At 46.5% G+C, this 17,009-nt stretch overlaps 1 protein-coding gene across 2 annotated transcripts in view; it reads left to right on the top strand.

Moving 5' to 3' along the window:
- Positions 1-12,478, top strand: part of LOC135324913 (dymeclin) — a 218,362-nt gene extending 205,884 nt beyond the window's left edge. For both annotated transcript variants that reach the window (XM_064501988.1, XM_064501989.1), the window contains exon 17: positions 9,866-12,478. In XM_064501988.1, the coding sequence (XP_064358058.1) occupies positions 9,866-10,015 (150 nt within the window). In that variant the 3' untranslated portion in view covers positions 10,016-12,478. The remainder of the gene's footprint in view (positions 1-9,865) is intronic.
- The last annotated feature ends 4,531 nt before the right edge of the window (positions 12,479-17,009 follow it).

Here is a 17,009-nt window from a genome sequence, read left to right as displayed (position 1 = left end):
AACAAGCAAGTGCACACGTACAATACTGTACTAACTCTGACTTTGGGTCAGAGTTTCCGAAAGGAATATCCTTTAGCTGTGAAATGAGAGTGGTTTGTGCTGTCAGCATGCTTCAGCCCCTGCTGTCCTGTCTTGGAGGCTGAACAGCAGCGAGAGGGAAGGCAGTGCTAGAGGCCTCGCAGGTGGGCAGGGACCCTTTGCAAGCGAGGGAAGGACCAAACTGCCTCTAAACAGGAGGTCAACGAAATTTCCTTCTCCCTCACCCCTTTCCCGGGCAGGGGGAGAAAAACCCCTCCCCCTGAGCATGACAACTGCTATGAAAAAGTAACTTCAGAAAACTGTCCCAAATGGTGACGCACAGATAAATATCGTTGTAGAAAGCTGGGTCAGAATTTGTGCATCATCCAGACGGGACACCCAGGACAAGTGGTGCCTCTTGCAGCAAAGCCGAGTGCTTGTTTGGGTGTATTGCTGAAACACGAAAGCGTGGGTCATGTTCCCGAAGCTTAATTTTTCACTTGATAGCTACAACTGTCACAAGCACACCATGCTTATTTTGCATTGCTGGTTGCCCGTCGCTGGTGCAGGGCAAGGCAGAACGTTGGCTGGAGGTTGGCGCTTGGACTCTCGTGCAGCTGGACTTTTTTCTCCGCACCTTTCCTTGTTCATATCATAGGCCCTTTTAAAACTTCGTTCCAGTGAGTTTTTCTTCATTGTGAAAGTTCTGTAAATTATATCAGCTAGACTAAAAGCGTGCAATTCCCTTTTCTGAAAATAATTAGCATATAATCATCTCTGACGTTGACAGCTGGAATATTGGTTGACGTTTATAGTGTTGTTTTTCCTTTAGGAAAAGGCTGATAAAGGGAGCACGGATCTGTAATTTTATCCTGAACAGACTTGGTAACCTGGATACGTGAGTTAATTCTTTGCTGCCGCATCTTCACCTAGCAGGCGTCTCTTGTCAGCTGCGCTGTCTTCAGCAGGTCTTCGGCAAGGCCTGAGCCATAAAAGGCCCTTTTTTGCTTTATATAAGCCCATTACCTACCCATTAGGATTTCCTATCGCCCAGGCGAAGCTGGGACCCCAGGGGCACATGGGCTTTTCCCGTGGAGCCGAACATCTCGGCTCCTCTTGCTTCTCTTGGCTGCGCACAGTCGCTCTCCCTCTGCCTTGCGCTTGCTTGACAAACTTCATATTTTCTGCTTTTGGCAGAGGGATCTAAACACTGGACATACAGATTTAGGACAACCTAAGTTTTTGCCCAATTCAAGGCCTTCAAAGAGTTGATTTTTTTTTTTCCTCCTCCTTTACACAACTGCAGAAGTGCGAAATTCCCAACTGCGTTATTGAAGTGCAGTAGGTTGGTTAAAGTTTACATGGGTAGCGTACTTGGAGGTGGCACATTTTCAACTGTCTCATTCATAAAACTCTGCAAAGAAGTAATTCAGCCGTGGATCTGTTTTGTTTGAGGCTGGGTTTTTGTTTATTTTAGGAGTTTGTTTATTCTGGGGTCTTTTTAAGCTTGCAAGCTGTGGTTTTGAGGCTTATGGAATCAGCAGGTATCCGAGCCCTTCTTTGAGTGAGCTGATCAGGCGTTTTTCACTTAATTTTCAGGTGCATCTGAATAAACTGTCCCAAATCTACTGTGATTTTATAACCTAGAAGCAGTCTTTGCTTAGCAACTATTCAAGTCTATATGCAGTTGGCAGCAAATGTGTGATTTCAGAATGAATTCAGGCTTTAATGAGGATATTTGCTGCAGGCACGCTGGTTTGCACTGCCGCGGAAAGCTTTGCGCAGTGCTTTAGAGCAGGCGGGGCTGTGGGCGAAAAGCAGGAGGTTTGGCCTCATGCTCATCTGCATCTTCCCTTAGCCCTGGCAGAAGGAGTATCCGCTGCTATGAAACGTGCACGCTCTGGAAATGCCTCGCTAGGAAGCCGCGCGCATCCATCCCGTATCGGCACGAGTCTCCCCTCGCGGCGTGGCGGGCTCCTCTCCCTCTGTGCCCGAGGAAGGCTGAGAGCTGGCAGTGGGGCCCTTGAAGGAGAGTGAGAAATCCAGGGATTGCGCTGGCTTCCAGATTTTAATTCCCTAAGTTCAAAAGCACACAGAGGGTTTTACTTATTTATCTGAGCAGTCGGTTTGTGTACGTAACGGGATCACGATGCTCCAGCAAAGTCAGGCACCAGAGCTGGTTTTTGCCAGTGGCTTTCTTCATTCCATGTGTTTAATCTTTTCTTAGGCTTTTTTTCTGATTTTGAAAAAATTCCTCATTTTTTACCTCTGATCATTTTGAGGTTATTCATTTCTTGCTTGGATACCGTGTCTGGGGTCCTTCCTCTAAAAGGCCTCTCTGTATTTCCAAGGAATCCCAGACTGGTCCTGAAGTTGCATTCCTTTTTTTCCACAGTACTTCATCTGCACATTGTGCCTTGCAACGCAAACTTAAGGTATATTGCATATATCAGTCCCTAGGCCTTTTTTTCTCACTTTGTGGCAAAGCCAACTTCTATTGTATTTTCTGCGGTGGTGCAAACAGCCGTGTAGTGTTCCCGTTGCAGTCCTTTTGAGCTGTCACCTTGGAAATGTTCTCTGGAGCTGTGTATCCAACGTAGTGTACAGCACAAGCATGCTTTGGCGAGAAAATCGTGATTATAACAACAATCCCATCAGTTCTCACAAGTATAATCCACTGATGGATTCCTTGTGCTAGATATCTTCCCGTAAGGTTGTGACTACATCCCCGCGACACATGCGGTGTTAGGCAAAGGTCAGTGATGCATCGCGTGCAATTCCTGCTCTTCTGAATCTTTTCTGCTTGTTCCAAAATTTCTCCAGGTGGGCACAACATCCCTGAAGGTGAGCAAAAAATAAAGTAGGAAAAAATAAGAAGCAAGCGTGTATTTGTGTGCATCCCTGACTCTCTGGATGGACTTTCAAGCTGTCAGCGTTTGCAAGCCTATCCTGGGAAGAAATGCAGTCTTTTTAGCAATTTGATGCTCCAGAAAGCTATGCTCTCTGGCAAGGTTGTTGCAAATATTTCACTTTTTAAAATCGTTGTGTCTTTACTAATAAGCATCTAGGCACAGCTGTTGCGTTGATTTTTCCCAAACTGACCGGGCTTCTCAGTGTCCTGTAACAAATTGCTGAACTCCCGGCAGAGGCCTGTCTGCTTCTCTGGCCTTTCAAGCCTTAGGGTGTAAATTCACTTCTCACGTCTTGTGCATTTATTTTAATGCTGCTGTGGTTGTGCAAACCTTTAGTCCTAGTGGTCTGGAAACGGAAGCAGCACATCAGCGATCCGACCTTGCTAAAACATTCGTCTCTCTGCAGACAAACTTCCCTGTTCTTCTGGACAGGGAAGGTCGTATCTCATCAGACGAGCATGGGTTATCTGTTTACTGAATTTTACTGCCTGGGGAAAACATCCCCTTCTGCTACAGCTCATGTGATTGCTTAAACTGTGCAGGACATTTAGCCTGTGCATACATTTTTTGAATGTCATTTTGCCTTCTTGAGCTTTCCATTTTTTCTGCAAATTCTCCTGACGTGCCCTGGGTCATTGCTCTCAGTCTTTACAGATTTGCACCTATTCCTTACGCAGAGCTTTGAACAAAATGTGCAGCTCTTGCTTAGTCTAGAAGATTTCCTGTTTGCTTCCTTTGTCTCCCCAGTGTAATCTTCCACCGCACTGTCTAGTCTTCAAGCCTAAAAAAGTTGCAAAGATGGTATCAGGCAGGTGTGGTGTAACCCGTAGCCGCTTCACCAAAGTCGTATCGACTCTGTCGCAAGTCCAAGACAAGTAGCATAAATGCAGAGAGAACCAGAGAAAGATGGAACGACATTATCTCCCCTGAAGAATTAAATAATTGCAAAAATTTAATCTGTCAGTATCTTGGAACAAGTAGTCACAAATGTTCTTCCAGAAATAGTGGGAAACTGGACGCTGTCAGAGCACTTAAATGCTTATATATGCTTACACACACACACACACGTATATGGACATATATATATAAATGTTTCCATATGTATGGGTGTATATCAGGAACAAGGTACAAAGTATGAGGCTGAATTGTTTTCAAGACTGGTGGCCATTAATCTGGTGCAGATTAGGATTTGGGGTGCAAGATCTGAAAGTGGCACTGTGGATTTTGCAGACAAATGTAGATGTTCATTCTCTGCCCGTCTCCTTAGGGGTTGGTATATTCAGTGTGCGGCAGGCTCCAGAGCTAAGCCTTGCTGTGCCATAATTACCAACTCTGGGATAAAAACTCATTAGGGCACCTATACCAAAGACTTGTTATTGTGCTGAATCCGAGCCCTGTTTGGGTTTTTTCTTCTTTGTGTTGATGGGGTTTTTTTGGCCAGTTTATGTGTACTCCTAATGAGGTCCAATCCTGCAGATGCTCCCTAGGCACTGCTACTATTTAGCTTTGGCTTTATGAAACGTATAATTTGCCAGCATGTCATTAGGGTACCCAAGAAGCCTTATGGTAAGATTTTCAAATGCACGCAAATCACATTTTCAGGAAGACTTTGAAGCTTCCAATTCATGGCAAGTCGATGAGAATTTGACCCTGAAATATGTAAGACTTTTGGAAGTGGTGCTTTTCTCCTCAACCATTCGTATGCTTTTGAAAATACTGCCTTACCTTGGCTTGCTTTTCAGAAACAAGAGTTTCTTACAGAGTACTTGAGGAAAAGAGGATTCTCCAGTTTTATGTTAATCCAATCCTTTGATTTCGTTCTTTTTCACAGTTGTGTTTCTTTGATTAGGCCGGCTTCCATCCAGTAAAATATCTAGATCACTGAAAAGCAAAGACATAGGTGAACTCCATGTCTCTTAAAGCAGCTCCATGTCCATTGCTTATGTGTTATCATGGACTGGAGACCTTCCACCGACAGGACATTGCAGCCTCCCGGCAGCTCCGATGTTTAATTTGTGAAGGGAAGGGGAATTTTTTTTTCAATGTATGGCCAAAGCAGTCTAGCTTCAATGCCACCGGGCTGCCTGGAGTTGTGCCAGGTGCTGCTGGCTGGTCGTGATGCTATCTTCCTAATCGTTAACTGCACAAAAAAAAGAGATGTTGTTGAACTTTTGTGGTGGCAGAGTTATTACAGTTCAGTTCTACATCTGTTCATCGGACTTCCTGCGGTTTTTCATCGAATCATATGATTGACAGCTCAGACAGTCTGCAAAGGTTTTGGTCTGTCTAGTTTTATACCCCTGTCCCAACCACTAAATCTGACTTCTGCTTTGTCTGGCGGAAGAAAACAAGATAGGTTGCTGCGGTAGGTTGATTCACCAGAGCTGATAAGTGTTGTCTATTTAAAGTGTGCCGTTCAATCCCAGTGTTACCTCGGGCTCTGAAATTTAAAGCAAACAAATGTCTCAGGTAGGTTTGCTTAAAACTAGCTGGAATTATCTCTGCTCTGGTAATGACCAAGTCGAAATGCAAATAATGGCTCCGCTGGACTCATTTATTGCTGCTTTGACTTGCAATTGTGGGAATTTTGTTAGCTGTGGTATTCAGTGAAAGAAAACTTCACCAGTGCTGTCCTCTGGATTTTCCAGGAGTGCTCTAAGAGTCCTGTGACCTGGTGGTTTCACAGCTCTGCTGAAACATTCATGTAGTGTCATCTTCTGCATGTCTGTGGCACAGGCAAAGGCTTCAGTTCATTCATTTGGAAACAGTACACGCAAAAGATAAATGGCACAGAGCTGTATTTAAACTTTCCTTGACCTGCCATCTGTCAAAAATCTTAAAGCTTTATGTCATTGATCAGTCTTTTCACATGGTGTTTAATGCTTGCTGGTCGAAAATGTTTTCAAGTCAGTCTGGTAAGTCAGAAAGATTTTGAGGTGGTTTGAATGTGATGGTTTTAATGTTAACAGGTTTTGTTTTCAATGAACAAACTAGCTGGTTTGGCATAGGCCACCACGCAGCCATGGATCATTGCAGTGACCTAACGAAGCTGGGTTTGAATTACTGACCTGCAAGTCAAAAGCTCTGTGTCTCACTAGCAACACATGGAGCTATCCTGTGTCCAGTGTCCAGGTGGACAGCAAAACACTGATCATCTCTGTCATCGTTTATCTTCTTTTTATAAAGATATGCTTGAAATTGGGTGTATGCAATGGCAATGTATATAGTCACTGACACAAAATATTCTCCCTCTCCTTAAAATCTCGTTAGCCGTATGTACGTTTCCAGCCTGCAGAACATTCAGGACATGAGTGTGACAGAGTCCAAGGTGACTGCCGTGAGTTACGGTCTTTAATCGGAAGTTGATTACTAAATTACTACAGTATGATCACAGTAGATGGCAATACCAATCAGTCTGAAGAAAGGCATAATAATACAATCAATACATGACAGTTATTGCTTGAAAATACTAAAGCTATCTAGTTTATTTTATGCAGCCCTTCTAGCAGAGAGAGGATGGCACAGTAAGAGCTGAGTGCCTCAGGTGCAGCTACTGTAATTTCTAATATAGCAGTTTTACTTACTGTTTTAAAGCTAAAGATGACATTTATTAAGCTGCATAAGAGTCCAAAATGGTCCCGGACTAGTACCGTGAGTGTTTGCAAAACCTGTAGTAATAATCTGTGGCTGTGAAGGTGAAAAAAAGTTATCTGTGTCGAATTCCTCTGAAATTAGCATCTTTAATAGCTTTTTTCCCTTCTGTCCGAGAAGGACTACTTCGTGCTGCAGTACTGGCGTGCAGCCACCTTTGGGGTGAAGAGTGACAGCTGTGTAAGGGCTTTTCTCTGCTAGGAAATGTTGCAGTGGTTTAATCATGAGGTTTAACCATTCATTCTGCTGATGCATCGCTGAGCTGAACACGTTCCTGTCTACACTGACCACAAGTCAGGAAGCATTTAGGAGGGAAGTGGGAAAGATTACATTGTTGATAAGCGAGGTAGGATATCAGTTAAAAAAAAAAATCTACAGGAGGTCTTGATTGGGGTGAGGCTGAACTTGCCAAAGGAATCCCGGTGGCCTGAGAGGAGGGCTGGGGTGGCAGGGGGCTAAGGCAGGATGGGCTTGAGGATTGGGAAGCCAAGAGGAAAAGGAACGGAGGATATTAGTAAAGAGGAGGATCTTACAAGGCTGAGAAGCCATGCCGTTCTGGGAAGAAAGATGACACTAATGGTGACACAGCACAGCAGGGTTTCTAGAGAAATGTGAGGTGCCAGTAGTCAGAAGAGTCCTAGCAGGAACCTCAAGATGAGATGATGAGGAGAGTTGAAGTAAGTGGCAAAATATCTGTAGGGATTTTCAAGGTGGTTTCCCCGGGAGGATGACGTGAGAACAAACCCAGCACGGGGCGAGCAAGGGCAAGAGGGTTGGGGACACAGTATGTAAAAGAGAGGGTGTTTAACACTGAGAAAAGAAAGGCAAAATGGGAGGGGAGGAACTGGGAAGAATTTTGCATATAGGGGATGACAAAAAGAAAATGTGGGTGAGTGTGAAATAGAAGATGTGATAAAGAGAGACCATGGAGATACAGGGATGGAGCTGGGGAAGGGGGTAGACTAGGAGATAGGAAATTAGGATTGGGGTGAGTTTGGGGTGAACTAAGCCTGAGGAAACAAAACCATGTTGAAGGTTAAATGGGATGGTCAGAACAGCCTGGGGGAGAGAGGTTATAGAGGAGAAAGGTTTGGGGACACAGAAGGGTCATGGGAGAACTTCTGTGCCACAAACTTCGTGTGACACTGAGGAAATGAAACTTGCTGATGTACCTTTGAGGTTGTGGGCTTTGAACTCAACAGGAGCTGGATGCGTAAGTGCCTTAATCATATCCTACTGCATCAGTTCCTTAACAGAGATGATAACACTGGAAATGAGACTGCCCTTCCTCCCTCCCCGAGTTGTTATAAGGATTAGCTCCCCACAGCTTCTGAAGTCAAGTGCAGTAATGGCCCAAAATGGTCCTTCCTGTGCTAGTATTGGTGTCAGACTAACTAGAGCTGGGGTGAATGGCCTGGCCCCAACATAGACCGAGCCACCAGTACTCCATGCTGTTGGTTGGAGCACTCTGTAAGGTGCCACCAGCATCCTTATGGACACAGGAGAAGGGACACTGTAAGCCAGGACTGCAGTTCCAAGTGAAGCTGAAGAAGCTGCCCACTGAGACATGTTCCTCATAAAGCGTAATGCAGGTGGAAGCTTTGTAGCTTGATGTAATTGTAGATGCTTCGTGTTTGCACCAAACTGCTCTAATAACAGCAGCAGTGTATGAGGAAAGAGTGGAATACTTTCCATGTTTTGGGACTCCCGAGAATACAAATAGACTGGGTGGGTAAAAGTTAAATGAATAACCCTGAAAGCCAAGTGGTCAAGAAATGTCCCTTCAAAGGAGAGTGCTCCAGCCAGAAGAGTCTTGACCCCCAGCGCAGGGAAACAGTACACTGAGAGCTCAGGAAAGATGATAGGGTATCCCTTCATTATTAATGGGCAAAGAGGCTTCCCAGCCATTGCCGTGCTTGTTCTGATCATGTCACACCATCAAGTTTATTCTTAGTCTTAGCCACAGCCTTATAAATAATGAAATGGGCCATGTTTTATCTTACCCCAGTGATCACTGTAATGCGGCTTTTCTCTGAGACACTGCCAAGCTCTTGACACAGGCAACATTTAGAAGCAGACAATATGATTGAACGGCACGGTATAAAAATAGGCTCAGCTCTGCCCCGAAACACATACGTGAACGCGGTGGTGGTGCAGCAAGCGGCCTTGGTGTACGCACCGCTGTGGGAGGGAAGAAAGGAGAGGTTGGAGAGTTGAGGGTGCAGCGTGCCTGTCCCGTTGGGACCGCCCGGGATGGCGCAGCTGAGGCGTGTTAATTCTGCAAGTCCGATGCTCAAAGCCGGCCCTGGAAAAAAAAACAGCGGCCTTTGTGGAAATGATATTGTCTAGCCTGTAATTTCTGGCAGGGAGAGGTATCTGTATGGATGCCAGTAAGGCCTGTGTGCAGGTATTGTGGCTACAGCTGAGAAGCTGAGGTGGAGAGGCGGCATAGATGCGTAACACAGCTCAGTTTTGGAGCTGGCACGACTTTCCACGTGGTCTAATTGCCGTAGTAGTGCCGTTAGAGTCGTTCTGCTGTCGTTCTGCTCGCTCCTCAGCAGCGGGAGAGCCCGGGCACAGCGAGTGATGACTTACCCCAGACTACGGAGGAACCTGTAAGCAAAACTGGAAATAGCATTTAGGACTCCAAGAACCCACCCACGGAGTCTAGCCACGCTTCCTTCCTCCCACGGTGCTTCCTGGGAAAAGAGCATTTCTGTCCTGGAAACTTCTATATTGAGAAAGTCTGTGAGAATTAGGAGAAGAAACTCGGTTTGACATAATGTTGTGTGTTCCTGAAAACGCATCACAAACTGCATCTGTGTTTAGGACCTTCCCGAAGGAGTCTCCTCCTGAGGAGCTCAGTACAATTAATAGCAGAATCCTTTTTAGAGAAGACTGAACTAAGCAGGTCTGTACACGCACGGGCGAGAAGACCGTTGTGGGGCTGCTGTAAATAGGTTTTCCTTAAGACCTTTGTATTATGTAAAGGATTCACAGTTTTAGTCTTTATTAATAGACAGATTGAGTACGACCCAGATGGTAAGAAGTGTGACCAGCAGCTAAAGGGCGAAATGCAATGTGCCAATGTAGCATTCAGCTCAAAGGCAGAATTATAAATAATCTCTTTATCCTTTGTGGTAAATGTTTTCCTTCAACTCTAATAGTTCAGTTCCTTTTCTTTTCTTTTTTTTTCCCCCCCTCACCAGATCTCTTTCTTCAGTGTCTGTGTGGGCTGCGTGTTTGCAAACCTTCCCTCAATGGGCTTTTGTTTCTTGTTGCAGAAATTCCCTGAGCTGAAGTTCAAGTACGTGGAGGAGGAGCAGCCGGAGGAGTTCTTCATCCCCTACGTTTGGTCCTTGGTTTACAATTCGGCGGTGGCCCTGTACTGGAACCCGCGCGACATCCAGCTCTTCACCATGGACTCGGGCTGAAGGAGCGGGTGCCGCAGCCACGCCAGCTCGACTCTGTCTTGCTACGGAAAGTCCACCTCGGCACTGCGTGTTAATACCCGGCCCCTTCCAGCGTGCCCCCTCCGACCCCACAGCTTACAGGGAGCCAAGCTCGCCCCTCGTGTACAGCCCAACCTCGGCGTCTCGGCAGCAGATCGCCGCGGACACGCTGGCCAATGCGTGCGGTGCGAGGACCTGGCGCCTTGTAGGCCACCTTGTACTTACAGTCCTGTAACCTAGCGCTTGTTTGATGAAAATGAGGCCTTACACATGGGGTGTGATGTTACTACCGACCACAAAACTGATTGTTCCTTTAACTTCACCGGGGTAAATGAGGAAGGAGACGGGGGGGCTGTGATTTGGAAGTCGCGTTTGTATTTTCCTTTGTCTAAAGCGAGGCAGCTTCTTTGGGTCAAGCTCTCTGTGGTCTGCTGGGTTCTGCGGCGGGTTGCTCCTGCCCCGGCACCGCGCTTTCCCTCACCGCCCTTTATTTTGACGGCACTGTCCCGGCTGCGGCTCTAAATTGGTGTCTCCCTTGTCAGGCAAGTGAGCTAGCAAGCAGCGTGTTAATCAAATTAGCTCTACAGACCCACTCGAAACACCCGATTTTGGTGTCACAAAGTTGGTGGGAGGGTTTTCAGTAGCAAGTCTTTTTCTGTTTGGCAAATACTCTTTAGAGAACTAGAAACGCCAGCCTGCAGAGAGACTTGCTTTGCTCTACTTCTGGAAATTGAATGTGTGAACAAATGTCCAAAGAAAATAGTTATAAGATTGTAAAATAGACCAATGTCCTGTAAAAATGTGTGTAGTGGTGGCAGTGTGTAGCGGGGATCCCCTGGTAAAATTCTGTGTTGAAAATCCCCTGTTTGCTATTGCAGGGTTTATGGCAGAAGTATAAATTTAGCTGAATGTAGAAAACTTTTTCTTGTTTTTGGAAGTGTCCTTTCCTGATATACCTGGCTTAATGCAAATAATCCAAAAACTGGCTCTGCAGTTGGAAGAACAAAAGAAACGGACTGACCTGATTTTGAAAGAACATCTCATTTTTCAAAATAGCAATTTTTTTTTGTCTCTGGGGAGGCTCCTGGCAGTGCTCGCTTGCACGTGGATGCAGACACTGTTGTAAGCCCAGTGCTGCTGTGTGGAGGACTGTCCCCAGTGCATTGCATGCCAATACATAAAGATCAGGGAGTCAGTTCCTAAATATATATGGCAAACCCCCCCTGTTCGCTGCCTGCCCCGGCACGTCCTGCTTACTGAGCTGAAGAAGAGGGTGCACTTGCTTTCAAGCCGTCCTCTGAGTGACTTTAAATAGAATTATTTGCACTCTTTTTCCCTGAAGGATATGCTAGATTTGAACTTTTATCTGCTAATTTAAAGGTGGAAGTCCATGGAAATGCTAGCTTAAAAAAAAAAAAAAAAAAGCTTCCCATATTTATTTAAATATAATTGCAAAGAGACATGTGCAGCACAGGCGCGTTTAGGACTTTAACATGGCACAAGCTTTTTAAAAGTGGCAATAGTAAGATCGGAGCTGCAGTTTTTTCTTGTAAAACACGAGAAATGATTGAACCATGCCTGAGCTGCACATATGTTTGTGCTATGTTTAGGATTTTTTTTTTTTTTGGCTCCGAGCAAACGTCAAAGGGGGAATGACTCTTCTTGGTTACTGCAGTGATTTGTAATTTTCTCTTTTAATAAAAGACTAAGAGCGTTTGTGAGTCAGCAGAGCCGCGCAGCCTTTGGAAAGGTCAGTCCGAAGATGCACTTTCGTACCGCGGAGCCCGAGGCTCCTGGGACGGCTCCGTTTTCCCTGGGCTTTGCCACCCATGGGTGCGCGAGGATGCCCCGTGACGAGCACCCTCCACCCCGCGGGCCTCAGAAGCGGAGCGCTTTGCAAAGAGGGCTCGCACGGAGCGGATGCTTAGCATCAGGGTGCCAAACTGGAGCGAACCCGACTTTCTTCGAAAGGGCTTTTTTTAAAGAAAAGGGCATGTGAAGCAGCAATCCGATAGGATAGGTCAAACCGGCGGCTGGATCAATGCAGGAGTCGCCCAGTGAATTATTTCTGGCTGTCCTCTCATTCCGATGACATTGAAGTGCAGAAGGAACAGGTTTGTTGCAATCGCATAATTTCCCTGTGCGTTTCATTAATATGCAATGCATACGGAGCCCGGCTGGTGTGGAACAGCTGGAGTCGCAAGCCAAAGTTGCAGCGGCAGAGCCAGACCAAGATTTATGCGGAAAGCCGTGCTGGTCTGATTGGCTCTTCCAGGAGTTTGAGCGTTATATAGGTCTGGCAGGGTCCTGAAGTCTGCAGTCTGGCATGTTCACAAATACTCTGTTTTCCTTCAGATCTGTAAAGTATCACCTTAGGGATCCTTTTCATTACTTTGTGTGAAAGATTTATTATGCGTAATAAAAAAAAAATTTTAAACCAGTAAATACAGTCTGTAGTAGTAGTATTTGTGTTACATAGTAGTTGCTGCGTGGTAACGTTTGGCCGGCCGGTCTCGGTGCTCGTCAGACCTAGCGTGCATGAGGCTTTATACCTTTGCAGTGATTTGCAATAAAGAGAACCCGTGTTTGATTTATTAAGTAAGCAATTGTTTAAATCCGTGTGTGGTGAAAGAAGAGATGTGTCATGCTGCAATATCGTGCTAATTCCCACCTAATGGAGGGCTCTTGCCAACTCGCTCTGCAGCTTCCACGGTTGCAATAGGTAGGTCTTAGCCTTAACATCCCCATTCTTGCTCCTAGAGCTGCAAAACCATCTGTTCAGGCTACCTGAGCCGTGTTAGAAAAGAAAATCCATTGCTCTGGGGTAGGGAGGAAAAGCCAGGTCTGCTCTGTCGTAATCCAAACGACCGTCGCTTCTGTGGGTTTGATAACGGAGAAAGGGCAGGAAACCAAACTTACAGTGTAAGTTGTTGATAAAGAGGAGACCAACTTTTGGACACGTGAAACCTTTTGGTTCCTGAGGAGAGAGGTTATCCTTGCTCCGCGAACTGAGAGAAACTCCCATCTTCCCATTAAAATGAGGCAGTTGGTTGCAAACTAGAATTTTTTTTCCCCTTGCTTTCTTGCAGATGAGTCAGGTGTCCTCAACTTGAGAAAAAGCAGTGCAAAAATCTTCCAGATTTGGGAACATGAAATAATAAGACCCTTCTAGCCTGAAACAGAAGAGCATGTTAGACAGGAACGAAACACACTGTTGTCAACATGTCTGCTAGATTGTTGATCTACAAGTTAAACAGGAAAGGAAGAAGCAAACATCCCCTCCCCTTGCCCTTCTGGAAACTCTGAAGTTCTGGGTACGAGCTCTTCTGCTGAGAAGTTGAGTTTTATTCTTTCCTGTGTGGTATGATTCAGCTATCGAAGAGGTTAGGGTTGGGTGTGCTGAAGTCTGTCTCCTGATTGATCTCCACTGGCAAAACCCCTTCCTATACGCTTGAAGACCAGGAGATTTCCACGATTTCTCTTCTGTAGTTGCCTGAAACTGTAAATCCTATCCAGTGTTCACCTGTTAGCAAGGTCCTCAGCTGCCTTAGCTAGTAGCTTTAAAAATTTGTACCACTGGTACCTGAGTATCTCAAGTGATCTTGCAAAAATGCATAATGCTGTAAATACTGGGGTCCCAGCCCGGTAATGCTTTTGTGTGTTTGATTTGTTGTTGTTTTGCTGGATGGAGTGGGGGTTGATTTTTCAATAGACTACTAACATTTCCATCTTGGTCCGTAAGGTAACAGCCCTGCAACTGATAGCTACGTGTGACTGCCTCCGTTGAATTATCAGATTTAGAGAGCGGAAGTGTTGACTCGGTACGTTCCTTTTTGCAGTTGTGGCCTCTTCCCCTCCTCCCCGAATCCAGATTAGGGTGCTAATCTTCCTAGAGCTGTTCTGTTTGGGGAGCTTTCACCAGCATTGAGGGTTGCATCAAGGCTTTTATCTTGGTTTCTCAGGCTAATGTTGCAGCAGATGCTGTATCAAGCATACCCGTGCTCTCAGTCTCCAAGAGTGCTCTTTTCCCTTTAACTACAATACAGATAATCCGTAAAATTGTCTTCAGCAGCATAATACGGAAACGATCCATTTTTAACATTTCTGGCAGTAAAATGTCATTTGTCATTGAAAGGGGAGGAATATGTTTATCTACTCCTTTTGCAAGTTGCAGTCAATTGGTTAGATAGGGGCGTATGTTCTCAGCTCTGCCAGAAATCCCTCTAGATCTGAGGATTTTGTGCTAATTCTAGCCATGCTTTGTGTGAGCTGGGGAGGAGGTAGGTTGATGGACAGTCTGCAGACTGTTCAGTCTTGACTACGAAGAGTTGACTGAAGGGCAGCTGGTTGAGCTTATTGTCAAAGAGCTCTTAACAGTTTGTTCAGGCTGTGGCTCCTACCAGGTGTCCTGGACATCTAGCAGCACCCGTGGTGGCCTTGGGCTCTCAGCACATTGCTGACATCCCTTGAGACTAAATTCTGTGGGCAAGAGCATCCCAGATTTCACAAGGTTGGTTGACTGGGTTATTTCGGATGAGGCTGGCAATTAGTTTGGGCTTAGCTGTAAGGCCGACTCCGAGAAGCTTTGCAATCTCCCTTTGACTGCGGGCATGGACCTGCAGAGCTGCACTTCCATCTCTGCCTTCAGGTGCAATGGTCCTCCAGGAGCGTGCAGCAGCAGACCAGGGTGGTGCTACGGGATGCGAAGGCCGTGCTGCAATAACCCTCTGCTGACCCACTCCTGAATGGTGATAACATGAACTGGGGCATCAAAAGCAGCTACATCCCTCCTTCGTGTGTTGCTGTCTACAGGACTTGGCATCCCTTCGCTGTGCTCCCTTGGTGAGCTCCTACGGCTGGGAAGACTTGCGACCGCTCCGGAGCGACACTGTTACAAATACTTTGCTCTTTGAGAGTAGTTACCCTGAATTGCAAGGCTCCAGCTGGGATTACAGCATGAAAAGCCTGTAAGCATTTAATCATAGATGCGATGTTTTTGCTGGATGGATGCTTTTCATATGTTAGGTCTATATAGCCTTACTGCAAATGAATTATTCCAAGTAGCCATGTTTTAACATTGCAGGCTCTGCTACCACCCACGGATTGTGCCAGCACTTCCATGTACTTAGATAAATGCAAATGTCACTATCAGTGAATCCCTCCAAATCACAAATCAACTACACCACTGAGCTGCCAAACTGGGACAATCTGAATGAGAGATTTAAAAAATAGAGCGATTTTTTTAATGCCGCTGAAGCACACTGCATAATCCTTCATCATCACTTTAAAAACTGTCTTAAAATTAATCCAAAATGAATATGTCTTGGCAGACCTGATGAAATGTTCAGCTGTACGTAGTTTTTGCCAGCTGTCTTGGCAAACTACATGGCAGACTTCAGTCTTCCTTGTATTCATTCTGTGCTGCTGCATATGCTAAATCTGACGGTGCTGGAGGAAAACCGGAGTTGTCAAGTATCCTGAGAGCAGCTAGGGTGGGAAAGGAGATTCCCCATGGCTGGTTACAAACTTGGGGTGTCCCAATGCGATCAGTCCAGCCCTGGAAAAATCACCGCTAGCTGCAAGTGGTGGTGCCGTGTCCAGCGCCAGCTCAGGAGCTTCTCAACTTCTGTGATGATCCTGCAACGATGACTGTGGTGCAGGCTGGTTTGGGAAAGACTCTGGTCATTTATGCTACGCCAGCCGTCAGCAGGTAGTCAAAAGGTAAGAAGGACACGGAGCGATGGTGCATTTCTGGCTTTCAAGCGCAGGGTTTTCCCAAGGGATGAGCATGCCGCTCCGGTGCGGTGGGGAGCACGGTCTGGAGCACGAGGTCCCTGCTCCCACCGATGCCCCGGTCCAGGTTGGGAAGGGGTGCCCAGGCATGCAGCTAGTCGCTGTGTTAATTGGTGCTAAAACGCTGCTTTACCTGCCGCAAAGGCTCAAAAAAACCCAATCCCCCCCTGAAAAAAGCATCTTTGGCGTCCGTAATCTTGCAGGTTTCTCCCAGCCGAAATAGGAAGTGAAAATTAAATTGAAATCCTTCCCTTTCTCCTAAATCAAATCTCGCAGGCGCCAATTGCCCTTTGAAAGGTCGACCTTTTAGCCCGCAAAATATGGAATCGATACGTTATTGACCTAAACGACAGCCATTAACTTGGCCCTGCCTTCGCCTCCTGCCATCGTTTCGTCTCCCGAAAGCCGCCCGGCTTTCCCGCGGGCGCGCGCTGGCAAGGGGAAACCTCCCGCGGAAAAACCCCATGCGCGATTCTCCCTCTCCCGAGAGCTGTCTTCGTTCCCGGCCTCCCGGCGCGGTGCCCAGTTCGGGCCTAAAACCCTTTCGCGGGGCGGTGGCCGGTCTCGTGGGGGGGTGGCTTTGCAGCATTTCGGTGCTAATAATACCCCGAATGCGAATCCAGCCGAATTTTGCCAGACACATGTCACTCATCACCCTGGTGCAGGCGGTTTTCTGCTCAGTTAGGTGTGCTCTCTATATATATACACTTTATACACATATATACATATATATATATGTACGTATATATGTATTATTTGGTGCCCAGGGCACTGTGGCCACGAAAGGCCCAGAGTGGCCTGGATGGGGCCAAGGTGGCAGCGGGACATGGCGCCGTATCTGTGGGATTAACCGTGTTTTCTTCTCCAGGCTTCCCACGTGCTGATGTTCTCCAACCAGCTCTGTAGTCCTTCTGGAAAAACCACGAAGGTGATGGCAACAGAAGATGCTCCGAATTCTGATTTTTTAGAAAAGAACGGCTCTCAAGGCCACCTTAAGTCTCGTGAAAACACAGCTACACAAGGATAGCGGGAACAGATTCCCAGTTTTTCTCCCACTGCCTTCACACGCGTTGGGCGTGCAACTTCCCGACCACCACAGCCAACCCCATCTCAGCACCTCCCGAATGGCACCAGCCCCCAAGGAGGCCCTGGGGATGGTCTCGCCCCGAACAAGAGGCAACGC

This window comes from Dromaius novaehollandiae, chromosome Z (genome assembly GCF_036370855.1).
Source record: "Dromaius novaehollandiae isolate bDroNov1 chromosome Z, bDroNov1.hap1, whole genome shotgun sequence".
In the NCBI taxonomy this organism is placed as follows: domain Eukaryota; kingdom Metazoa; phylum Chordata; class Aves; order Casuariiformes; family Dromaiidae; genus Dromaius; species Dromaius novaehollandiae.
This window is presented reverse-complemented; position numbering and strand designations above follow the sequence as displayed.